Source organism: Urtica dioica, chromosome 5, assembly GCF_054948205.1.
Source record: "Urtica dioica subsp. dioica isolate 48M chromosome 5, U.dioica_male_clone48M_v1_H2, whole genome shotgun sequence".
Classification (NCBI taxonomy): Eukaryota; Viridiplantae; Streptophyta; class Magnoliopsida; order Rosales; family Urticaceae; genus Urtica; species Urtica dioica.
Window position 1 is genome coordinate 37,653,629 of NC_142760.1, and position 26,371 is coordinate 37,679,999.

The 26,371-nt window shown below is 35.9% G+C and overlaps 3 protein-coding genes and 2 non-coding genes across 7 annotated transcripts; 2 read left to right on the plus strand and 3 right to left on the minus strand.

The window, feature by feature from the left end:
- Positions 1-171: 171 nt before the first annotated feature.
- On the minus strand, positions 172-2,320 carry LHCB3 (light-harvesting chlorophyll B-binding protein 3). Its single transcript, XM_089614900.1, has 3 exons — positions 2,066-2,320; positions 1,811-1,972; positions 172-888 (listed from the first exon to the last, which is right to left on the minus strand). Exons 1-3 carry the CDS (start codon positions 2,186-2,188, stop codon positions 379-381), a joined length of 795 nt encoding a protein of 264 aa, XP_089471026.1. The 5' UTR covers positions 2,189-2,320; the 3' UTR covers positions 172-378.
- Positions 2,321-3,093: 773 nt separating this feature from the next.
- Positions 3,094-3,166, minus strand: TRNAF-GAA (transfer RNA phenylalanine (anticodon GAA)). The gene has a single exon. It is a non-coding gene; the product is annotated as a tRNA-Phe (tRNA).
- A 569-nt stretch (positions 3,167-3,735) lies between these two features.
- LOC149398273 (uncharacterized) lies at positions 3,736-6,610 on the plus strand. Of its 3 annotated transcripts, none has more exons than XM_089615061.1 (7): positions 3,736-3,961; positions 4,056-4,121; positions 4,556-4,620; positions 4,708-4,737; positions 4,855-5,674; positions 5,776-6,078; positions 6,168-6,610. In XM_089615061.1, exons 2-7 carry the CDS (start codon positions 4,083-4,085, stop codon positions 6,234-6,236), a joined length of 1,326 nt encoding a protein of 441 aa, XP_089471187.1. In that variant the 5' UTR covers positions 3,736-3,961; positions 4,056-4,082; the 3' UTR covers positions 6,237-6,610. The 3 variants fall into 3 exon arrangements, with proteins under 3 accessions (XP_089471187.1, XP_089471185.1, XP_089471186.1); XM_089615059.1 differs by having other exon boundaries at positions 3,737-3,961; positions 4,705-4,737; XM_089615060.1 differs by lacking the exon at positions 3,736-3,961 and having other exon boundaries at positions 3,970-4,121; positions 4,705-4,737.
- A 60-nt stretch (positions 6,611-6,670) lies between these two features.
- On the minus strand, positions 6,671-13,530 carry MRE11 (DNA repair and meiosis protein (Mre11)). Its single transcript, XM_089615058.1, has 23 exons — positions 13,396-13,530; positions 13,037-13,082; positions 12,768-12,903; positions 12,515-12,672; positions 12,156-12,246; positions 11,447-11,566; positions 11,288-11,356; positions 11,006-11,097; positions 10,796-10,898; positions 10,537-10,644; positions 10,386-10,448; positions 10,240-10,311; positions 10,053-10,130; positions 9,610-9,672; positions 9,449-9,509; positions 9,138-9,220; positions 8,919-9,032; positions 8,673-8,750; positions 8,254-8,325; positions 7,940-8,160; positions 7,372-7,492; positions 7,031-7,219; positions 6,671-6,905 (listed from the first exon to the last, which is right to left on the minus strand). The coding sequence occupies exons 2-23, from the start codon at positions 13,051-13,053 to the stop codon at positions 6,873-6,875; spliced, it is 2,142 nt and encodes a 713-aa protein (XP_089471184.1). The 5' UTR covers positions 13,054-13,082; positions 13,396-13,530; the 3' UTR covers positions 6,671-6,872.
- A 2,996-nt stretch (positions 13,531-16,526) lies between these two features.
- On the plus strand, positions 16,527-16,598 carry TRNAC-GCA (transfer RNA cysteine (anticodon GCA)). The gene has a single exon. It is a non-coding gene; the product is annotated as a tRNA-Cys (tRNA).
- Positions 16,599-26,371: the final 9,773 nt, after the last annotated feature.

The following is a 26,371-nucleotide window of genomic DNA, read 5'->3' on the forward strand; positions in this document are numbered from 1 at the left end:
AAAGTACATAATTTACGTTAAAAAATAAAAATAAGTTGAGAAAAAACAACCAGTGAAATTTTGACTAACGACATTTATGTAAAAATGAAAAAACGTCGGGCAATTATCTTCAACAGGCATTTTAATCTTTGATAATCTAATTGATTAGAACTCGAGCGTTGCACTTCAAGGGAAGAAATTACAAACAATCCATTACTTCCTTAACCAAATGAACACAAGTGATACTAGAAAAATCCCGAGTTCAACTGGGTATGTAATAAACCGATACAATCTACTTAGATTTCTTTACAAAAGTAGAAATGTTTTCGTGTTCATTATGGAGCAAAAGATCAATAATAATTCACAATACAACACGAGCCAAAAAAAAAAAAAAAAAATTTACGAGCCGGGGGTGAATTTGGTGGCGTAGACCCAAGCATTGTTGGCGACAGGACTGTCAAGGTGGTCGAGGAGATTCTCAATGGGTCCTTTTCCGGTGACAATGGCTTGGACGAAGAATCCGAACATGGAGAACATAGCGAGCCTTCCGTTCTTGATCTCCTTGACCTTGAGCTCGGCAAAAGTGACCGGGTCATCGGCCAAGCCCAATGGGTCAAAGTATTGGCCTCCGGGGTAGAGATCGTTTCCCTCTCCCACGCCGTCGAGCCCGTTGATACGGAAGCCCTCGACGAGGCCCATCAAAACCACTTGGAAGCCCAAGACCGCGAGGATGCTCTGGGCGTGGACCAAGTTGGGGTTGCCCAAGTAGTCGAGCCCGCCGTCGCTGAAGATTTGGGACCCGGCCTTGAACCACACGGGCTCCTTCAATTGCACACCGACCCACTTTTGGAGGACCTCGGGGGTCACGCAGCCGAATGCTCCGAGCATGGCCCACCGGCCGTGGATCACCTAAATTCAAATAAGAAAAATGGCATGCCAAAAGTTAAAAAAAAAAAAAAAATGATTTGCCCTAGTTTGGATTGGGAGGCAAGCAAATAAAAATGAGTCCACATTTATAATCCCTTACAATGTTACTCTCATAAGGTCTAGACTTATACTTTATTCTTATTTGTTAACAAAAAAAACATGATATACCCTAGTTTGATTTGTAAGGCAAGCAAATAAATATTAGCCAAGATTAATAATCCCTTACACTATTCCTCTCATAAGGACTAGCCTTATATTTGATTCTTATTTGTTAACAAAAACAAAAAACATGATATACCCTAGTTTGGATTGGAAGGTGCAAGTAAACAAAAATTAGCCTAGATTAATAATCCCTTACAATATTCCTCTCATAAGGACTAGCCTTATATTTGATTCTTATTTGTTAAAAAAACATGATATACCCTAGTTTGATTTGTAAGGCAAGTGAATATGAATTATTCTAGATTCATAATCCCCTACAATAATGCTCTCGTAAGGACTAGCCGTATATTTGATTCTTAATTGTTTTTTAAAACATGATATACCCTAGTTTGAATTGTAAGTCAAGTAAATAAGAATTATTCTAGATTCATAATCCCTTACTATAATACTCTCATAAGGAATAGCCTTATGTTTTATTTTTATTTTGCAAATTATGGTTGTCCCGCTTAACCGAATTTCCATGTATTTTACTTGATTTTTTACATCCAAAATGGAACTCTAACCCGGTTAATTTAGGTTAAAAAAATATGGTCAGTTATTAATTTTTTTTTATCTTCACTAATAATGCTAAACTAAGAGTCAAGACAAGCTTAGGTAATCCTTTCCCTTTTCCTCAAAAGATACATTATAGTTTGGTCATTTCAATAGGTAGGTAACAAGTCAAAAATAGTCAAATTGTTACCTCAAGAGCCCTGTTCTTGGCAAAAGCCTCGGGATCGGCGGAGAGCCCAGCGGTGTCCCATCCATAGTCTCCGGGGAATTCTCCGGTCAAGTACGACGGAATTTGAGCCGAGAATGGACCCAACCACTTCACTCTGTCCGGTCCGTACCACAAATCGTTTCCCTACACAAAAAAATATGTCACAAACAAAACAACTTAGCACAAAATAAAATGAAGTGAATAGTATCTAGATTTATTTATAATTTTTTTTCATACCATGGTGTATTTTCCGGTTCCCATAGGGACAACATCTCTTAGAGACTTGGAGGCTTTGGTTTGGCCAAGGAATGGGGTTGGCTTGAGGAGAGTGCTTGAGCTAGCTGTGGCTGCCATTATCATTCTATGTTGAATTCAAGCTCCTTTTTTTTTTTTTTTTTTTTTTTTTTTGCCTCTCCTCAAGCCTCAACTTCTAAACTTTGATTGAGTTGTTTCTCTCTTGGTGAATGAAGAGGTGGGCTTGGGTTGTGGTAAATAGTGTGAGAGGAAAGAGAAAAGAGTCACGTAAAGACGTGGCCAAGAATGCTCTGCTTGTTTGTGGGGTTTATTTGAGCCTTATTGTGACCAATCAGAAGGCTTGAAAGGATTTTGTGTAATTCAATTTCACATCCTTCTATCCATATTTTATCCTTTGTGAGCTCTTTTTTCTTTGTTTGTTTGAGTCTCGTATTATTATTTATTAGAGCCATATATTGTGAAACATTGTTTGTGTGGCTGTGGTTGAGTCATAGGTTGTTGATTTTTTTCCCTTATTATTCTAGGTCTAAAAAACAAATCAACTTTTGAGTAACATTCTCTTACTAATGTCAAAATATAAGATGATAAATGGCCAAGCTAGACAATTAGTCGATTTAAGTCGAGTATAATTTGAGTTTTAGCCAAATTATTCAAAATTAGAAAAGTTACGTAAAGCATTACGTTATATTCATATTCCTTAACTACCCTTAACTTTTTTTAAAAAATATTATTCTAATAATTCGTTGTGCAATCGTCGTGACTTCTTGTTCATCCTCCCATCCCATCTTGGTCTTTTTATCCGACCTATCGCCGCCCGTACTCAATTGTCTTTTTTCAGACGCAAAGAGATGAAATGAGATGTAGAAAATAAATTAAATTAAAATGCAGTAACCTTATTTTCTCAAATTAATAGAACCAGAAGAAAGCTAGTGTGTCGTTTAACAAATACAAGGGAGAAAACGACATATTAAGACTTTTAAGAATTAAAATAAAAAATAGTAAAAGAATAATGCGGTGAGCGTGGATCGAACACGCGACCTTCAGATCTTCAGTCTGACGCTCTCCCAACTGAGCTATCCCCGCTTTATGTCTAATTCTTATTAATAATTATTGATGTCTATCAACTCTAGGATTATGATCCTCTTTAATATTTTTCTTTTGGTACTGTTTCTGAAAAAAAAAATGATTTACGAAAAAAAAAAGCTTCAATATAGTTAGAACATGGTCAATTTTATTTATCTTCTTTACTTCACAAAAAAAAAAAAGAATGAAAAAGTAAAACATTAATTCTATAATAAGAACTAGTCCTTTTAGATTTAGATGAAAAAAAAAATAGCTTCAATGTAGTAAAACTTTTATTGAGAAGAAAATGTTATAATTGTGCATATATATATATATATATATATATATATATATATATATATATATATATATATTCAAAAATAAACTCCCGACATTATAAGTGAAAAATAAACAAATAAATAACTCCCAATATATTTTTCTCAATATATTCAATGCTCTTGTTAACACTTTTAAATGAGTTTAAAAAAGAGACACTTTTAAATCCAACCCAACGGTCAAATTATTAGGACACAACACAACGCACTACATCCCCAGATCACACTTCACAGTCATCATCACTGTTTCAATCTCAGCCGTCAATTCTCACACTCACACTCGCTCTCTTCAGCGAAACAGAAAAAAAAAAAAAAAAAAAAATCATCCACTTATCAAACGGCTCACATTCAATCCCGCGAAAACCCATTTCTACAGAAACGAAGCGACCTCAATAAATCTCAGACAATTTTACAAAAAAAAAATCTCAGGCAATGGCGTTCTTTAATAGCGACAAAGACGAAAAGAGCCAAGAATATATCTGTACGGACATGGATGAGTTTTCGGTGTTCTCCGTGAAAAGCCCTTTCTTTTGGGTTTCAGTACTCTGATTCTGAGCCTTTTGTTGAAATTACAGAAACGAAGAAAGCAAGCAAGAAAGGAAATGGCTTCTAATATAGACGGCGATCACTGGGATTTCCTGGTACGAATCTTGACCTAGATTCCCTTTGATTTTCTCGTTAGGAAAGCTTGTTTGTGTGATCAGTTATCATATTTGTAAAGGTATCAGGTTTAGAAGCTTTGTAAATCAATCTATTTCTCCGTCAAACAGATTGGAAATTTCTATCCTTGATTTGCGTCTTTCGTCATTTTTTTTCCCACTTTAATGGTGATGTGATGATTTGATTCAAACATATGTGCTTTTTTTCCATGTTATTCTGTTTCTTTATAACATGGAATTTGTTTAGCTTAGTTTGAAGCTTCGATCCTTATAATTGTTATAAAAAGTAAATTCTTGTATTTTTCATTTGAATCAGTAAATTTTTTCTACATCGATCTACTTTCGTAAGCTTTGTCAAAGATAAACCTAATTGGCCATTAAGTTATTTCTTCTTTTCGCTCACTTGATTGTTACAGGACGAAATCGAAGCGCCAATGTGGACTGATCTGAGTTTAGAAGCCAAGTCAAATGTTCATGACATGTTAGTCTCATACTCAAATGTATAATTTAGATTCTCTATGTATGTTACCCTGACAAAAGTAACTTCTGTTTCATGTTTCTATAGCAGCGACGATGAATGGTTCTATACAACCCACCAGTAATCACTCTCTCCGCTTCATCAACGCTGAGCTTTTTTTGTTTTTTGATTTTCGATAGAACAAGATTGATATATATTTGCTAATTATCTTGTGATTTTGTACCAAACCATGATCAGGTATCATCAATGCTCTTCGAGCCACTTGAAGTCTGTGTTTTTACACGGCAGAGATGAGAGTAGAAGCCTAGACTCCGTTTTTGTCGGTACATCCTCGCCGAAGCTTCCACGTTCTGTATCAAAATCAAGAGGAAAAGAATACAAGAGCAAGAAATGGAAAGAGGAGGATAGTTTCGACAAAACACATCCCGTCAAGGCTCTGACCCGAAAATCTTCGCCCTCAAAGCTAGGACCCGGAAGTAATAAAGCAAAAAACAATTCAAGCCGTAATTCAAAGTCGATCGTAGCTTACGAAAGCGGTTCAAGTGGCAAGGTATCAACTAGCTCTAGTAAGAGTTTGAGTTCCGGCGCAAACAGGACTAGCGAACTCAATCCGACGAGCACGATCACTACTACATCGTGTAGCGGCCAAAAAGAACAAACCAAGACCGTCGAGGGAATATCGAGCAGCCACGCATTTGGTCAGACGAACGAGCTTTTGTCGATGATGAAGATGTGTCTTCGAAAAAGCTATGTGGCGAGACGAGCAACGAGGGGGGAGATTCATAACAACAACAACAGCAACGAAGGAAAACAAGCGATGAAGGGACGGAATTCCTCGTCCAGCAACAAGTCTAGTGTCGGGTCTTCGTCGAACCCGAGTTTTGGAATCGGGGTCTCAAAGTCCAAGTCGGTACGGTCAAAAGAAATTACACCCGATAGCAGAAATGCTGCGAGGAGGTCTTGTGTTGCAGCAAAGGCACCAGCGGCGGCGAAGATCGAAGAAGAAGGGATGTTGAATAATACGAGAGGCATTGTTAATAGTACTGCAAAACAAAAGGTGACCACAAAAGCTGCTGAGAAAAACAAAATATTCTTTTAGTAGCGTAACTCATTCACGTGGGTTGAAATTTATTATTTGATAATGAACGATCCTTGCAGGTTCAGTGTCGTGATACTCGTAAAGCTTTGGCGCCACTGAGAGTCAATGGCTCAAACTCAACTGTGGCGGCCTCTACGGAGATCAAGAAGAAAAGCTTGTCTCGGAACTTAGCTCGTGAAGGAAAAGAGAACGCGGCACAGAAGAAATGCAACGCCGCCAAAGTTGAGAACGTGGTACAGAAGAAAGGGAATGCCACCAAAACTGAGAACCTGACACAGAAGAAATGCGATGCCGGTGGAGATCGGAAAGTGGTAAAGAAGTCTGTTTCAGGGAGTGTTGTAGCAGGAACGGTTTGCTCAAAGGTAAAAAATATTGGACATCTTTTTCATGGATTTTATTTGCATGTCAAATTTCTAAATGATCCTCATTTTTTGTGGAATTTGTTCTCCAGGGAAAAAGCCGGGGCCGAGCAATTTTGGAAAAGCCGAAGAGTTTGATCCAAAGGGCTCATTTTCGATAGCCACGTTGGGACGTTTGTATAGTTCAACTTGAATCCTAACGTACTTTCGCACAGTTTCCAAAGCAAACCGACACTTCTTCTTCTTCTTTTTACCGATCGTGCATTTTGTGATGGCTTTGGTTAAAGAACCTCCACAGTGCTTGTGGACAAGTTTCCGGTGAGAATTGGCTTCCTTTTGTGTACAGTTTTTTGGTTTGGGGGGTTTTAGTTCATTTTAAACTACCCGTCATCTTTGCAGAAGGGTTATCCATTACACTTTTTTTCCCCTTTAAACTTGAGAGCTATATTGGCTTACGGCAGGAAAAGTAAGAAATATGTCAACTAGCGTTTTGTTTGCGAAAATGATTGTTTTCCATTGACTGAGGTTTGTAAATATTGATTTACTTCATCATTGTTAACATTCTGGTTTGCATCAACTTTTTTGCTATCTTCTTGTGATTAACAACATTCCTACATCATCAGTGTAAATGCAAATAGAAAATTAACATTCAAACCAAGTTTACATAAAGTCAACAGTTTCATGTCAGTGAAAAAAATGCTAAAATCACTCGACAGATTGCAGTGATGTTTAGAGTTTAATTTTTCGTTTTTCTTGTGCAATATAAGATGCGACTAAGTGAGCCAGCCAATCTTCTGTTACCTTCTCAGAGCACCGTAGTTTCTTGTTACCTGAGGAGTGAAAGAGTATAGGAATAAAAAATGTCAACAAAGGCTCTAAGGCCTAAATCCAAAAGGAAACCCCACCAACGAAAAAATAAATAAGAGAAATTAAAAAGATGGTTATCGAATCAAACCCGCTGTTGAGGTTTATTGAATCTCTTTGGAATATCATCTTCATCGTCATCGTCGTCTTTGCTCATAATCATTCTATGCACCGCAGAGCTCGGCGAAGCTTTTCCCCGCTTGGACTGAGTTGACCCTCTTCCTCTTCCCCTCGGGGCAGCCCTTTTGCGTCCTTTCCCTTTCACGCTCTCATCGTTTTCCTTTCACATTCCATTATATGAAGAAATATAAATTAGCTAGGACTCGAAAGAACTCGCAATAATATGCTCGACACAAGAGGATAAAATAATCAACTCAAGACACTTGAGATCATTGGTAGTGTTTTCAAATCAATTGAGAAGCTAGTTCGTACCGAGCTTTCCTCGACCTCCTCAACTTGATATCTACGATCATCGTCACTTGAACCCGAAATCCCATCGGCCTCATTGGTTGCAATGCTTTGCACTGCAGTGGTTGCAGCGGCTGATGCTGACCTGGCATAGCAAATTGAAAATATCGATACCCAAGTCAGTGATGCCCGGAGAACAAAAGGATTGCGATACAAGGTTTCTTCTCATCACATGCATACCAAGGACCAAAGTTTTTTTCTGGAAAAGTACACAATACAATCAGGTTATGAAAAAATATCATGGCTTGGAAGTCGTAAAAGGCTTAGGCTATGTTGGGGAAGCCAATTCCAACCCATTAAAGAACATCTATGAACTAAGTCTACTTTAATCAAGTGTGGTAAATTAGGGGCGACCGGAGAATCCAACTTTTTTTAAATTGATCCAAGTCTTATATTTAAAGTCATAATTCTCCCAACAAAAAGCTATTAAAGATCATTTCCCCCCAATCTTCTGAACAGCGCATTAGAATTTTTTATCTACTTAAATGAGTTTTTCAAACGGGGTCTTAGGTATGTGAAGAGATCTAATTACCTTTGCGAAGAGCGAAACCCGAGAGCTGAATCAAGAGTCGTCTGTTTCAAGTTGCTCGCTCCTCTGCCCCGACCCCGTCCCCGACCACCTCTCACACTTGTGGTGGTAGAGGCCTTTCTGCCTCTAGCGGTAGACTTAGTGGCTGTTAACTGAGTTGTGTCTTCATCGTCACTAAAAGAAACTGCATTTCCGATTCCCTTGTCACTTTTACTTCCGAACACCTACAGAATAAGTCAAATATGCGCCGCCTAAATATCATGAATTTAAGGATCACTAAAATTTCTAGAAAGCAGAGGGGAAAAAAAAAAACAAACCTCTGAGGATTGGAACACTGAAGAGGGTTCTGCACTATCCTTCGGGCGAGTCGACCTTTCCTTTATACGTTCCTGCATCAGACGAATGTTTATTAAATACAGTAATTGAAATTCAACTGTGATCAGTATCCGAGGGATTACAATCCATTATAAAGTGATAAGGGGAAATATATTTTCATGCTAAAATTCGTAACCTCATGAACCGTTTCTATGATCTACGACTCTTACTAAATGCTTATAAATAGATAAAAAAAAAATTTTTATGAAAATTTGAAAGGATGCTTGTTAAAAGTTGCTTTTCACGTACTTATTTAAAAGAAATTTTTTCAGCATAATTTCTAAAAATGCAAAAGGAAAAAAAAAAAAAAAAAAAGACATTATGAAGTATGTAGATTACACAAAGTATGTAAATTTCTTGCCTCCAAACATTCTCCAGCTTTAAGAATCACATCTTCAGCTTCAAATTTCGCAATGTCAGAATCCCTAGCAATTTTATTCTGTGAGAACGAAGGAACCACAATCATTAGCTGAACACGTAATGTTACATTAATACGAGGACTACCAGATAAAAAATGTATAATTCGGATACACGCTTGATATAGATCATTCATAGGGAACAATGCTCTCGAAACCCTTTGGTAAACCGAACTAATGATTGCACATACTCGCGTTTCCTCAAGATTGTATTTTATGCAAGAGTAGAAAGCCATTTTGTCATCCTTATTAACAAAATTTTGCAAGGCAACATCCAAATCATCGACGGGTAGGATCTCCATTTTCTGTACGACAATATAATATACAAATTATCAGAGGCAGGAACAAATTTACTAGAAGTTTTTCAAATGAACTCAGTCTTGTGAAATTCCTTCATTAAATGATGATACCAGATTATGTTCAGCAAGCAAAGCCTCTATGTTTTGTTGATTAAGCTCTTCAGGGCGAAGTCGTTCGGAATCACCAACATTAGCTACAATAAAAACAGATGATGAGATTCTTTTGAACTATGAAACCCCAAAAATTGATTGCTGTGAAAATAAATATAAATATAAAGTTTTCACAAGAGTATAAATAAAGTCAAGGTGATTTAGCCAATACAGTTTCAATACTAAAAAACCGAACAAAAATTTATAAACACATGCATCCATTGGTAAAAGTGTACAGAGAAATCTAAACATTCGCTGTGCGTTTTACTCACCTTCAGTTTTACCCCTTTTCGAGGCCTTAGAAAATATAAGAATGTCTTGAGGATTTGCCACCTATCATAGTTAGATAACAAAAATTATTTCCAAATGTAGTGGTTGTAAGAACCAATCACCAGCTTCGAGACACATGATGGATGACAAAGAATAAAAATACCTTTCCCACGTATTTTTGACCAAACCTTTGAGGATTTATTGACATGAATCCAGAATAGTCTACCTGCAAAATCAACAAGAGAAGCTGACTCTCAAACTCGAAAGAAATTTCCATGCCATAAATTTCCTACGTGTAATGAAACAACAATGTGAATGGGGGATTAGAAATTAGTTAAGCATCTCCCTAAACTAAAGTAAACAGAAGATTTAGAACTATTGATATATAATAAGTGAGAACATCGTCATTTAAAATGCAATGTTTCGAAAGGAACGACAACAACCAGGGAGCACAATCGAAGTTGTACCTAAGACAAAAACTAACAGAAACGTATATTGACTTTTCCCAGATGTGAAACCGAGAGTGTACAAGAACCTATAGATGCAGAAGTGCGTGTACGGATCATCATTTAGCACAAAAGATGTTCGAATCAAAGCAAAAGTTACCTTAATACGGACTAGTGGAAGTTTGATCTCTGATCCACGTACAGCTTTTTTGCTGGCTTTTTCTATCATATTCCTAACCTGAATGATTAAAATTGGTATTATAAAAAATATTTAAAAAAAAAAACCTATAAAACTAGTCTATCCTGTTAATGTTATTAACTGTTCTTGGTAACAAAAGAAAACTCACTACTTTGTCCAAGTGTTCAAGAATTGAATTTTGATCATTGGGATCAATATCTTGTTCATCTTTCAGTACAACCTGTTCAATGAGAACTACATCATTTACCGTCATAACAATCTGTAGATATCTGGTGAATAATATCATCAAATTACCTCTGTATACTCAAAAGGCCTAACTGATGTCAATGGTATTTTGGTTGGGCGATATTGATTCCCCTTCACAACACATACACACATAAGTTTCAGATTGGAAGTAAATTTGAAGAGATTGATTCAATTATAAATGAGAATTAAAATGAACAACCTTAATTTCTAACAAAAGCACATGCTTAGGCTTTGATTCTCCGTCAATGAGAGATGTAGCTACAGACGAACCAGGTTGAGTGATGTGAAATCCCATTCCTGGAACTTCCTATAAAAAAATAAAGCATTCTCACTATAGTCAGTTACTCCTAAACAATGCATGAATGTCAAGAACAGAAGTTTTCTTTTGAAAATTTTCATTAATATCATTATTTTTACTATCATCAATGTTTACACAAAATAGTGGTATACGGTCACACCTGAGGATCAACGAGACACTCGTGTTCATGTCCCCAAACAATGAAGTCCAGAAAGCGCGGCAAAAAGTGCTCATTGATTGCATTTTTAGGGTTAGACTTGACTCTGCAAAGCACTCAAAAAAGAAGAATCACATACTCATTTCAGCCCAACATACAAATTTTAAGTGCAGCATTAATTCTTCTATACACTCACAGGCACGCAAGCACAACCTGTTCTGATGAAGTACCAGAATGTTAAACCAGTCTGAGACTTGACAACCCTCCTGAGCTTCAGGTCTCACCCACTGTACAGCATGTGGCGTCTGTAATTTTAATTGAAAAAAAAAACCATATTTCTATGTTATCGAAATATACTTTTTGCTGGGAAATGAAGTTAGAAAGAAAGTAAATTTACACAACAGGGTCCATCTCTATTTGTTTGGATAAAAATAATTATAAGTATCTATGATTCAATCACTGAGTAATGTAGAAAACCAGCATCGCATATGCTACCTGAAACATTCTATTAAGCCTTTCATCTCTAATGTTACCAAGACCATATAGAGCTACACTGGTTGAACCCTGAAATTTTGTAGAGTTGATGGTGTTAAAAAAAGGGCTTAAAAAATAGTTAGTAGTCTTTTACTAAATGAAAAACAGTGAACAACAGACCTTCCGAATAAGAATAGGCTGGATTGTTATCTGACCAACACCAGAACCCCCGAGAACCATTTTCCCAAAATAGTTCACAAGATTGCATGATGAGAGGATATCAACTGCAGACAGGTTATCCTGTCAATGGTTACCCACAGTAAGGAACATAAGTTTCATGATTCCGAATGGTGAAACAAATATAAGAGCAGTTAAATTATAAAATGTACATACATAAACACAAATTTGAGGAAGGTGAGGAAAACAAGTGATCAGAAAGTGAAATTTTCTTTCTTAAACAGCTAAATAAGGAAATCTCATGACTTTTATCTGCTGTATATATGTACGCATAATTATTTCATCAGAACGAAGTTGCAGAAAAGAACCTTCTCTCAGAGAATAATATCAGGTTTTAGGCTCAACCAGCCTATATTTGTATACACAAAACCATGATATGAACAATGTGTATGAAAGCAAATGAGAGTCAAAGATGAATAGCGTTCATCATGCTTCTCATAGATGAATAGCGTTCATCATGCTTTTGTTGCTAAATGCCTGAGAGATGCAGTTGGGAATATATTTGCATTATTGGTAAACATAATTGTTACCATTATAGACATGAAAATGAATTCTGAAGTCAACATATACATATTGGTATGATCTTAAGCGAACGTGTTAATAAATTAGCATAATACAACACTTCATTGAACTATAAAAATAAAACTAATACCACTCCAGCAGGATCGTCATGGTTTCCATGAATACTGAACACGGGCAAGCCAACATTGAAGTGGGGATCTTCATAATTTACGTGACCAAATCTGTCAAAGAGCAGGGAAAAAAAAAAGCGTAGCTTCTATCAAATTATGATAGAGAGGGAAATATACGAAACAAACCATATCTTGATAGAGATTGAGACAGATCACAGATAGATATACCTATGGAAGAACAAAGTTGCGTGATAAGAAACAAAGACAGAACAATATCGGGAAGGCCTCAAACTTACAGAACTTTTTTTCTATTCAAAAAGCTACATATCAACTCTCCAGAAATACTAGCCAAACAAGAAAAAGTTTTGAAAGTCATTACGTGTTTGGAAAATTCACAGTCTGGTCGCTAACAACTTGAAACTGTATTGGCTGATCACTGAGGCAATGGCGGCGGAGAATCTCGATGGCCTTGACCAGTGTTGACCTTGAAGGCTTATTCTCATGGAAAAGATCACCACCAAGGAGTAATAGATCCACCTGATAGAAGACATACATCAGGGCAATAAGGTAACATATCACAACTTGTAAATGTGAATACCGAGAGTAAAATATGAAAACCTACGAGAAATCACCTGCTTTTTTTCAGCTATCGAGCATATCTCTTCGAAAGCCTGAAACGAATCGTGTCGCCGTATTTCATCCTTTTCCATATACCCTAAATGGCAATCTGTAGCAACGAGTACACGGAGCGTATCGCTGATCTCCTCACTTAGCAACACCAAGTCATAGTCAAAACATGAACTCGTCCTCAGAAATGAAAAGAAGCAATACGCTTTTCCAGATTTCTAACATAGATTACAAGTGAAAAATAAAAATAAAAAAAATGAGAATAAAGTTTTACCTTGACGAGTCACCCATGGTACAGAGAATTTTCCCCTTCTTAAGAGCTTGAAAACCGACAAGAGAAACATCATTATATACAAAAATGAAATTCTTTCTCAAATAATTTAAGCACAAATTCGCAGACGGAAATTTCCTACAAATCAATTTTGACTATCTCATTCTCAACATCGCAAGTATATCCAAAAATAGGTTTCTTTTCGCCTAGAAAATAAAACGATTCAGTAATAACACCAAAACACGACTCATATTTTATTACATTTCTTTTTTTCAAAATGAAGCGGAGTTTTGGTTCGATTGTTTTTCTATAAAAAATTTCTCGGTAAACAAACACTGAGTGAGAAAGGAAGTGGTGTTTACCTGAGGAATTTCTCGGAAATTCGAGTTGGAGGAGTGAGAGCCAGCGAAGAAGCTAGTGGAGCAGCAATGGAGTGGTGGCGCGGAATTTAAAAACACCAAAAAAAAAAAACCAACAAACAATATTTGGGAAGAGACTATAGACTAGAGACGGAGGAAGAAAATAATAAAGTATGAATTTTTGTTTTGTTTTGTTACATACGTGTAAGAAACTAAGAATAGACTATACAATGTGTTTGAAAACTAATTAATTAGGATTAATGTTGTTTTTGGATCAATACTATAAAATCGCACGTGGTTTAATTTAGGGTCGGACCGTTTGATCACACATAGGTCAAATGGTCGTAAAAAGTTCTAACTCGTCGGAAAGTGAGTTTCGGCTCATTGCCACCTTAGAAAATAAAGAAGTATGAGCTAAGATGGTGCATAGAGATTTTCTCCGATGCGCGCTCCGACGCTCAATATTACTCTAGAGATCGAAGTGAGGTGAAGGGTCCAAGTCTCGTCTCGAGAGTAGAGAGAAAATTTATTTTTCTAGTGAGAGAAAATGATGTGAGAGACATATAGAGTTTTCCAAGTTCAAAGAAACTTGCCTTGAATTTATGAAGGAATGACGTGTATTTATGGTGGCCTTGAGACTTGTGAGGGGCTAGTGGCCCTTGAAGACACTTGATTTTTGTGACCAAAGACTACTCTTGGTCATGAACTACACACTTGGCTGTGAATCCCTACTTGTTATGGACAACCCTCAAGCCGTGGTTGAAAACTTGTCCAAGGCGTGATATGAGGTGTACAAATCTTCGAGCAGCATGCGCGCGAAGAAAGTGCATGACGTACAAGCGAGGCTTCTTGGCACACGTGTCTCCTAGCACATGCTTAGACTCGATGTTGGAGCATGTCCAGGGACTCGACGCTCGAACACGCTAAGGAACTCTGCGCTGAAGTACGTCGAGGCACGCTAAGGACTCGGTGTTGGGAGTGCGCCATGAACTCGGCGTCTTGGACTTGGCCAAAGGTTTTGTGGTGGGGTCTTGGCGCGGCATGAGCCCGAGCTATGGTCAAGGACTTAGCTTTGTCTCGGACCTGACTAAAAGACTTTGTTCGAGAATTTAATTTGCCCGTCTTTAATTCATGTCACGATCAAGGGCCTGACTTGATTATTCGACTTGAGGAGTTAGTTTAAGGGTTTGCCTCGAGGATTCGTTTGTCTTGAACTCATGCTACCATCGAGGTCTTGTACTGATGATTCGTTTTGTGTCGCCCGAGTCTTCCTACAGTGCACATGGACTTTGTGGATGTTGTCATTTTATAGTAGGAGTGTCATTTTTCAATGATGGAACAAGTCATGTCATATAATTTTTCAATAAAATACTCCAAGTTAAGTTTTTAATTATTTATCAAATATGAACACGTACATCTCTATATATAATTCACATATATGGGCACAAAATTTATTTGCTCACATTATTTGCGATTTTTTTACTAGTTTTAAATACACGTACACTATTTTTGAAATTGATCATGTCAATAAGTTATTTAGCTACAACACCCAAAATGTAATGGTGATATGATAATAACTCGGGGGGAAAACACATCGGCATATGAAATTGTTCATTTAAGAATTCCAAACAATCTCATATAAGAGTTGAACGGTAATATACTATAACAATGCATTTAAAAGTTAGTATGTTTAAAAACATTTTGCAATCTAATGCCATTGGAAAAAAAAAATATTACAAATCGAGTTTTTCTGAGTTCAAACTTTAAACTATAGGTAATTTTTTAACAGTAAGAAAGTTTATTTTTACTCGTTCCATGCAAAAAGCTTTTTGAAAAGAAAACATGAGCTCTTAACATGCACGAGCTTCTTTGATGACCCAAGATCGATCAAGATGAAGTTGAGCTCGAGTTATAGATCACGCGGGGTTGAGATCGAGCTCGAACTTGAATTTTTAGTTTTTAAATGGTTCAGTTTAGAAATCAAAGTCGGTAATTCTATAATCAATAGAATTTGATATTCCAATACTCGAAGTGTTACCTTGTTTGATGTCTTTCACTAAACTTTCAATATCACATTGTCATACTTATATTTCTCATTACACAAATATATTCATTTACATCATACCAACATATTTCTTCTTCTAGCATTATAATCTTTCATCAGGGAAAAGTAAACAGGCTTGTAGCACTCACTGGGCTTCCATTATAGGCCCTGCCCAATTTTATAAACAGTAAATTGAGTAGCAAAGTTACTAAAATTTGGAGATTTGTTAAATAATCGATCTTTTGTAAATTTTAAATAAATAATTATTGTAGTAATGTGAAATTGTTTGAACGTTTTTAGCTTTCTATTTATACCCTTGGAGTCTTATGGTTATTTACAATTATTAACAAATATTAATATCTTTTTTATTTTATTAATAAAATCTCGTGGTTATTTACTTAAAATTTATTAAATGTTGACTATATGAAAAAAATTTGAGTTTGCGACTATATATATTTAGAGAACCTTTTTATAAATATGAAATTCCACAAATGTTTTGCTTGCACGTGGTGATTTTCTAAGAACCTTAAGTTTTTAAATATCTAATCATTAATCATATTTTTAATTTTCAGATGATTTTTCTTATATATTATATGAAAATGTAACAATAAACCAAAAAGTTAAATGAAACGATGTCGTCTCATTATTATATATATATATATATATATATATATATATATATATATATATATATATATATATATAAGATGACATAACCAAGACTCATTTTACTATTTATTCTACATAATCATAATGCTCTTTCAACATTAAAAAATTATACATATGTCACTCTAAATGAATATGAAAATAAATCTGAAAACTTAATAAATTACAAAATTGTCACTATCATGTAATAACCTTGAAAACTTATTAAATTACAAAAGGATCCTAAACATTAATAAAATTATAATTAAAGCCATTTTCTGTCTAGAATTATCATAGTGCTTGAAATAAGAATAAGAATGAGAATTAAGATATTTTAGGAAAACGTTTTTAAAATGAGTTGGCTTGGGTAATTACCATCTAAACTTACAAATAAGCCCAATTACGTAAATTATATATTAACATTTAAGATTTAAGTATCAAGGTTGGGTCCATAGCTCAGTGGTAGAGCATTTGACTGCAGATCAAGAGGTCACCGGTTCGAACCCGGTTGGGCCCTTTTTTGTATTCTATATAACTACGTGTATTTAATCCCAGATGGAGCTGCGTCTTTTTTGTTTTTTGTTTTTTTGCGTATTTTACGAGGGTTAAAAAAGAATTAACGTGAACAAAAAGAACAGTCTTTTTCGTATAAAAGAGAATATCGGTTTCATGAAATCATTTGTTTTCTTGGCAAGGAATCCATAGAGATGTGCATATATTTGGACGGTTATTATGTGAAAACGCCACGAGACAAAGTTTGTTGGCAAAGGAAATATCCTGGCTTTGCTTTGCTTTTGTCTCCACAAACTACGTGCCAAAGTGTGGGTTTCTCCGCAGCCAAACTCAAAACATATATTCTGATATAAAAAAAAAACATATACGAAATTATATATATATATATATATATATATATATATATATATATATATATATTCAAATAAGCTATACACAAATATTATTGGATTAACAAAATAAAAATTCAAAAATAAATTGATTAAGAAAATAACCAAAATTTTAAATATTTTAATAAAATAGCTGAAGTCTTAAATTTAAAAAATAATTATTTGACAGTTTAAAAATATATTGAGATATTTATTTGGTATGAAAATTTATATGTAGGGATTGAATTTACATTGCATAACTTACCAAACAAGATAACCAAAACAAAGATGTTGGTACGTCTCACTTTGAAGCAGGTGGCACTCCGACGTAGTTGGATATGTAGATTATGTAAAGAAAAAAAATTAATTTATAAATTTTTGAGGTAAAAAAAAAACTATATAAAACAAATAAAATAAGCGAGGGGACTATAAACCCTATGCTCCCCCGTCCATACATTCATACACCTATCTTGTGGACTGCATATAATCTCGACATTTCACTGAATTTCAATTATTGAACATTTTACATGTATAACATTCTCACTATATATGTAATTAATGAATTATCTTTATAAAAAAATTAATGAATTATCTTTATAACATTCTTACATCTTACAGATGCATGAGTATTAGAGAATAAACGACACTCTCGTCTACTTTTCTTTTGTGTCGTTTAGATCTTTACTTTGGGTGTCGTTTGCTTACGTTTATTAGTTACTTTTGGTTGTTTATGCGCTCGAGTATAAGAGCCCAAGTCTTATGTTGTTTTCAGTATCAGTGTATTATTTTTGTTTGGTCACTGTATGAAACACTTCATCTTCGTTTACATGGTAAAAGAGCTTTCCCTCCTTTTTTTTCCTGAGATCGGCGATCTTCGCCTTCTCCATTTCACACTTCTTCTCTAGCTCCGATCAGTTATCTTCGTCTTCTCCAATCGTCATAAATAATCACAACGCACCTCAGTTTGTCTCATTCTCTCACCCTATCACATCAAGCTAGATGTGAACAATTTGGCGAAAACAAGTCCAGGCTACTCTTCGTGACCACAATCTTCAAAATTTCCTCTTATCGGAAGTTGTTTCACCACCGAATTCACAATAGAAAGGAATCACGAAAATAGAATCATAAATCCAGTGTTCGTAAGCTGGGATCGGCAAGATCAGCTGATCATCTCATGGCTCATGGCTTCCATCAGTGCCAATCTGTTGTCTAGATTGATTGCCTGTGAAACTTCAGGTCAGATCTAGAGTACTCTGCAAATCTACTTCGCTTCTCAAGTCAGAGCGAAGATTTATCAGTTCAAGACTCAACTCAAAGGTCTTAAGAAAGGTTCTATGTCAATCAATGAATATATACTTAAGATCTGAAACTTGATTGATCTTCTTGCTATTGTTGGAGAAACTATGAAAGCTAAAGAGCATATCGAGTTCATCTATGGCGGCTTACCAGAGGAATATGAGAAATTCATTATGAGCATGGATACGCGATCTAAACCTCTCTCAGTTGCAAAAATTAAAGCTCTACTTCTCACTCAAGAAAGAAGAATTAAGAATAAGCATCAAGCTCAAGCAGAATCTCCAATGGCGAATCTATCACAATATACTCAATCCAACTGGAATCGCGGTCATGGATCTAACTATGGTTGTGGCTCTGGCTTCTCACCGCACAATAACTCGTCATCTTTTAGAGTTGGCTTCTATCCTCAACGCGGCGGCAACTATCAGTATCCTCAAAGGCGTGGTAAGTTCAACTACATACCGCAGTACGATTCTAGTCGTGGATACGTGTCTCATGCCAATCAAGAACGTGGCTCAACTGGTAGAGGTCGTGTTCAATGCCAATTGTGTGGCGAAATTGGTCATGTGGTGATGCAATATTTCTACGCTATGATCACCAATTCTCTGGACCAGCTCAACTTCAGTGTAATCAGAGTCCTCAACAAATTCAAGGTCATCTTACAAAGTTTCGTGATGATCAGTTTTCAGATGTGCAGTATAACCTTGGCTTAGACTTTGCTTATGAGTTTCCAAATCAAGAGTGGTCACTGGCGACAATGTTAGCAACGCGTGAGAGCGTGGTGGATAACAATTGGTATATGGACTATGGAGCTATGCACACATCATGTCATTAGATGAGAATCTTGCTCAAAACAGTTACTTCACTGGCTCTGAGAAGGTTCTTCTAGGCAACGGTATAGGCCTTAAAATTTCTAGCATTGACAATTTGTCTTTTGTTACATAGTCTCAAAATAAGCCTCTTTTTCTGAACAATCTTCTTCACGTACTTAAAATCTCAAAAAATCTACTTATTGTCTAAATTTGTAGCTGACAATAATGCTTACTTCGATTTTTTTTTCCAAATGTCTGTTTTGTCAAAGACCAGGTTTCTAGGAATAGTCTTCTTCATGGCTATTTGCATAATGGTTTGTATTTCTTTGACAGTACTCAGCTCTATCTTCATTCAAAGTCAAGTCTCTAATCACAATATTCTCCATACTCTGTTTCCACACAAATATCTTCAATTCATGTCCTCACTTGTCACTAGAACAAATATAGGCGTCGCACCCAATGCCTAAAATGTCGCACCCGAACGTTCTTCGGGTGCGACTTTGGGTGCGACAAAGTTGCACCCGAAAGTCCGTCGCTTATTAGGTGCGACATGGCGCACCGGAAGGTATTTGCTGCGACATGTCACACCTGATACCACTTATCTTTTATATAATAATTTTTTTGCGTGTCATATTTGGTGCAACTTTGACCATATTAGGTGCGACATGTCGCACCTGTTGGGGTTATCAGGTGAGACAGTGTCGCACCGAAAATTAAATTCCACAGTGAAAAATATCCGGAGGGATTTAAGGCCCGCTTAAAATTTTGAAACCTTTAGGTGCGACAAAGTCGCACCGAAAAGTATTAGGTGCAACATGTCGCACCGGATACCCTTCCAGAAAACTAAAACTTTCGCTAAATTTAAGTGGTATCCGGTGCGACAAGTCACACCTAATACCCTCTTAGGTGCGACAACTCACACCTAATACCCTCTTAGGTGCGACAAGTCACACCTAATACCATTCTGCACCAGAAAACTTAATTTGTAGTAGTGTGTCCACATTCTTCATTGTCAAAGTTGAACGTCTCTGCAATGTCTATAGATTCAATTCAAATTGTAATTCTCTTGTCTTTAATTTGTGGCACAAAAGGATTGCACATGCTTTTGAAAAAAAATTAAAAGTAGCGCTAAACTCTTGTAATGTTCAACGTAGCAATAAAAATTCTTTCTCAATTTGTCAAGCGTATTGTTAAGGAAAATTTTCTTCCTTTGAGACCGTGTACACAAAACAACTCCAATTGATCCATACTTATTTAGGGTGCCCATCACCATGCTATTCCTCAAGTGGTCAACGGTATTACATTCACTTTATCTTTTCATGGTTGACTTGGGTATATTTCTTGCGACAGAAATCAGAAGCTCTTGCCACATTTAAGCTTTTCAAAAAGCATTATGTATTACAACTTGGTACAAAGATTCTTGTTGTGCGATCCGATTGGGGTGGCGAATACAGACCATTTGTTGGCTATCTTGCATCTGAAGGTATTACGCATAGAAATTCATGTCCACACAGTCATCAACAAAATGGATTGGTTGAACGTAAACACATGTATATTATGGAAACTGGTCTCTCCTTGCTGGCTCAAGCACACATGCCACTTAAATATTGGGACGAGGCCTTCATAACTTCAGTGTATTTGATCAATAGACTTCCTACTCATGTGCTCAATATGCAAACACCACTCGAAATTCTATTTCACACCAGACCCGTGTACACCCAGCTTAAGGTATTTGGCTGTGAATGTTTTCCTTATACCAGGGCATTCAGCATGCATAAGTTGGATTTTAGGTCTAAACCTTGCTTGTTCCTTGGCTATAGCTTAAGTCACAAGGACTACAAGTGTCCTGAGGCCACTGATCGAATTTTTTTTTATCTCACGAGACGTAATCTTCGATGAGATGATATTTCCCTAGACCACTCTTTTTTCCTCCTCTATTGCCCCTCTTCCATCCACCAACTCTACTTCCCTACCATTTCCAATTGTTTATACTGGTATTCCTACACCACATAACTCTCTATTGTCTCGACCTTCCTTATCTTCCCATCAATCAAACACATCTCCATCTACATCTACTTCATCTCACTCAGCCACACATACACCTTTTTCTCAACATCTCTTACTGTCCCTAGATCCCTCTTCTGCATCTAGCTCTCAAACCCTTGTTGCACACACAACAAACACTCATCCTATGCTTACACGTGGCAAGCAAGGAACTTGAATCTATCCATGCGGCTCTTTATTAGCCTGAACTATAGAAACATGCCACGACATATGAGTTTTTAACCCTTCTCCAAAATAAAACATGGAGTCTAATACCTGCCCGCTGATAAAAAAAAAAAAGCAATCGGATCCAAGTGCGTGTTTAGGCTGAAAGAAAACTTGGATTACACTCTGAACAAGTACAAGGCACATTTTGTGGGGAAGGGTTTCAAACAGGTGGCTGGCTATGATTTCCATGAGACTTTTAGTCTCACAGTCAAACAAACTACAATCTGGGTGGTGTTCACTTTGGCCTTATCCAATAGTTGGCATGTTCGTCAACTAGATGTCAGTAACGCGTTATTGAGTTGAAAGATGGGGTTTATCTCAAGCAGCCCGGAGGATTTGCTGATCACCTTGTCTCTAAACTGGTGTGTCAACTCCACAAGTCCCTATATGAACTCAAACAGGTTCCACGAGCCTAGTTTGAGAAACTTCAGCAAGTCCTTACCTCTACTGGTTTTCAATATGTCAAGACTGACCAATCCTTATTTGTCAAGCACTCATCTACTATGACTCAGTGCGTTCTCGTCTATGTGGATGATATTTTGATCACCAGCAGTGCTCAACCAGTCTTAATGATTTGGTTCACCATCTTCATTCACAGTTTGCTCTTAAAGATCTTGGCGAACTTGACTACTTTCGTGGCATTCAGGTTCATCACCTAGCTTCTGGGATGTTCTTGTCTCAGAAGAAATTCGATGTCAATCTGCTTGCTCGCGTCAAAATGCAGTATGCCAAAGGGATCGCTTCATCGGTGACTTCTGATGAGAAACTTACAGCGTACGGCAGTGATAATTGTCGTTGATCCTCATCTCTACCGAAGTATCGTGGTTGCTCTGTAGTATTGAACCATAACTCGTCATGAACTCTCGTTAAGCGCATTTTATGCTACGTGGTTTTGACTGTTGACTATGGTCTTCATATCCATCGTCAGAGTCCCTCTGCTCTCTCTCTTTCACTGGCTTTAGTGATGCTGATAGGGGCCTCTGACTGTGATGATCACAAGTCTACTTCGGGTTTTTGCGTGTATTTGGGATTGAATTTGGTTGCATAGTCGTCACGCAAACAACATACGATTTCCAGGTCCTCCACTGAGGTTGAATTTTAGAGTCTGACAAATCTTGTCTCTGAGACTCAGCGGCTACAATCTCTGCTTTGAGAACTTGGTCACACTACTCCATGTCGTCCCATCCTCTGGTGTGACAATCTTAGTGTCATTCAGATTGTTGTTAACCATGTTTTGCCTGCATGAACCAAACACATAGAAATCGGTCTCTACTTTGTTCGATAAAATGTTTTTCAACGCCAGTTAGACGTCTGCCATGTCCTGGTTTGTAATCAGGCTGTTGACGTCCTCACCAAGGTCATCTCCAGCTCGCAGATCCCTTCCTTGCGCTTCAAACTCAGAGTAGAAGTTCTTTCTACACTGAATTTGCGGGGGGCTATTAGAGAATAAACGATAATCTCATCTACTTTTCTTTTGTATCGTTTAGATCTATATTTTTGGTGTCATTTGCTTACATGTATTAGTTACTTTTGGTTGTTTCTGCGCTCGAATAGTGTTGTATTTTTTTTTTTCCAGTATCAATGAATCATTTTTGTTTGTTCATTGTATCAAACACTTCATCTTCGTTTACAATAAGATCTATCTAGATAATGTCGCAGCATAATTCATTAAAATTATTTATTCATATATACACATATTCTGTACATATTATATATATATATATATATATATATATATATATATATTCATATAGGTTAATAATTTTGTATCATGAATTCATTGAGAACAAATCGTAAATTTTGTACAAAAGGGAACAGAACCACGGATATAGTATTTATATCACAACATATTCTGATATATATATATATATATATATATATATATATATATATATATATATTTATATATATATATATATATCTCCGAATTGAATTGATTAATCGATGGACATTATTAGACTAGGACCATATATATCTCGCTCATGTCAGGCTTGATTGATAAAGGCCAAATTGAATTATATGTAATTTCAATATATATAATATGAAGACAATGTATGTGTAGTGTAAATATAAAGATATGGTAGACCAGATTTCCAAGGTGTCCAGTCGAATGGACCACAAGGCAGTGATTTTTTTTTTTAGTATTAATGTCCTTTTGATATTGCTAATGAAATCCATGCCCTACATCTCTACATGTGATGATGTGTTTGGTACAATTTGAGGAAATTATTTCATGGCTCTGTACACAGTTTAACAGAAAAAGTGAATATTCGATCAAAAAGAAAAAAAAAAAAAAAAAAAGTGAATATGTACTTGAAAATAATTGCTTTCAGACGAGCCCATTTATTTATTTTTTAAAATTAACCATAAAATTTATAAATTAGCCCTATTTGAGATTTAGTTTTTATATTTGCTTTTCCTGAATTTTATTTTATTTTTCAAATTTTACCCTTGCAGTGAGCTTTTTTTAGCTCTGTCTTCATTACTAAAAGAAAATTGCTAAAGCTAATTATTATATGATCAACTGATCAACAAGAGTTTATGAATGTAGATACACTGGGATTTTTTTGAGGTTTCTCGATAGATGTTTAAGCTTCTAGACAACACGAGTTTAAGTACCCGCCCTTCACTGCGGGATATCTTTTGTGGCAAATCAAAGGTAATACTTTGTCAAGCACATAATCACGATTGCCTTTATAGTTTATACATGTAACAAAATCCATACAAATATTATATAATATATTCATATTTATGCGTATACGCACACATGAATCAATGACTTTCAAACACTAAAGTTAGAGTTTACTCAAAAAAAAAAAAAAAAAACACTAAAGTTAGAGTTTCATTTTACAAAAAAAAAAAAAAAGTAGTGATAATATATATCTCAAAAACTTTGGTTTCGTCCACAATTGTGCACTTTTAACTATATTTTTTTAGGAACAATATATTATATTTCAAACTATTATTGTGAGAATTATAAAATTGAAAAAAAAATAATATATATGTTGGAATTAAGTAAATAAATAGTTTTATTTATTTACATGTGTATGGCTGATTTGTGGCAATAATTTGAGTGGGTTCCACTCATCGGATTTGAATAATTCCAAGTGATACGGATTCCAGGTAACGAGAGGGGTATAAAATTGAATATTGGTTTGCCAAAATCGGACCTAGGATGAATGAGAAATTGATGCTCAAAGCAGGCTAAAGAAACACATTTATGTTGTGTTGTGGAAGTGGAATACCAAGAGTCCCACATTGGGGATGTGTGTTGTGGTAGTGTTTAAATACTATCCTCTTTAATTAGTGGATATCCAAGTGCAAGAGAGGAGAGTGTGTGTGGGTTAACCCTTAACCCCTCACGCGCGCCGCCGCCGAGCCGAGTCGGGCCGGGTTTCGGGTTTCGGGTTTCGGGAATTGTCTCGGTCTCGGGCTTTCTTTTTATTGCAAAGTTCACTTCCAAAAATGTTTTAATTCCATAGATAACTTTTTGTTACGTTGGGAATTAAACCTTGGGTTAATGCCACCTTTAAGGCTGGTGGTAACAGCCTCATCATGAGCGTTAAATGCCTTTAAGGCTGGACGGTTTTGATGTTTCAAAAACCGGATCCTTTGCTGAGTCTTGGCCTATATAAAGAGGCTTCAGCTCTCATTCAGAATATACTGAATATCCTTCTCCCCACTGTTCTGAAAACTCTCTCCACTCCAGAAATTTTTCTTCTCCTTTTGTCTTGGTGATAGTTTCGCACAGGTCCTAGTTCGCCGAGAGTCAAGCCTATTGGTGCTAAGCTTGCCTCTGCAATCGTTGTATCCTGGGAGGCTTTCGCTCACGTATTCCAGCATCCGTGGGAAGGCGATAAAAAGCTTCAAGGAAACCGTCCAACGGGCCTCGACAGTTTCTTTTCATCTTATCCAATTCGTTTTTTCCGGTTCTAAGGTTTAGCCGGTTTTTAGTTGTAATTTGTTATTCCCGTTTAATTTTTTCTCCATGCAAATTATCTTGTTTTCCCGTCAATATTAATGTAATATTGCTAACAATATATATATGGAGTTTAAACATATAATAAACTTTATAGCACGTATGTGAATAATTAAAGGCCAATATCACTTATTAGTAATGGCCTACTTTGGTTGGGAAGAAGATAGGAAACGAATGAAACACTTTCTTTGCAAGATAAATAAAAATTATGGGACACATTATTATCGTAGAGAGTGGAGCATACATATTTTGGTGGCTCGGTGATTTGAGCAATGCTACATTTTTTTTTACAAAAAATTAGAAAAATAGTCAACTTAAACGTTTGATATTGCTAAAGAGCCAATGTTTGGTAAATATTAAGTAAATAGCCATAAATGATGACGTGGCTTAATATGGCAGTGACTATTTACTTGATATTTACGTTTGTAAATATATAAAAATGGCTATTTACCTACTATTTACCAAACATTGGCTATTTAGCAATTCTCAACGTTTAAGTTGGTTATTTTGCTAAATTACCCTTTTTTTAATTATGATTAAATATATAGAGAAATGAGAAAATAAATTATTATTATAAATTAAAAAGATAAAATTGTGGGTATATGGCATAATAAATACGCGTGAGTTAGAGGGTGAGACTATTTTTTTAAAAGAAAAAAAGACATCTAGTGGGACTTAAGCCCAAACAATTTTGCAAATAACAATGGAATGTATAATACGAAGACAAAACTCAATTTAGCACAAGACGTATAAAAATATAATAAAAAAACCTTATAAAAAAATGGTTGTGGGGTTCACGTACGTTATCATTGCACAAACATTGAAGAAGAAAATTTAGACGTGCCACAGATCGATTGAAATATTACGTTTACACGACATAAATCGATTGGAATAAAAGTTATTGTAAAAACTACACTATATTTTCGTACTTCAGTTTTAGTATAGTGTAAATTATTCACATGAATATATATTATTTGGTTATGAGTTCTGACAATATAAAATAAAATAATAAGACCGAAATGGATAGGTTTGCATGGTCTGATGGAATTAC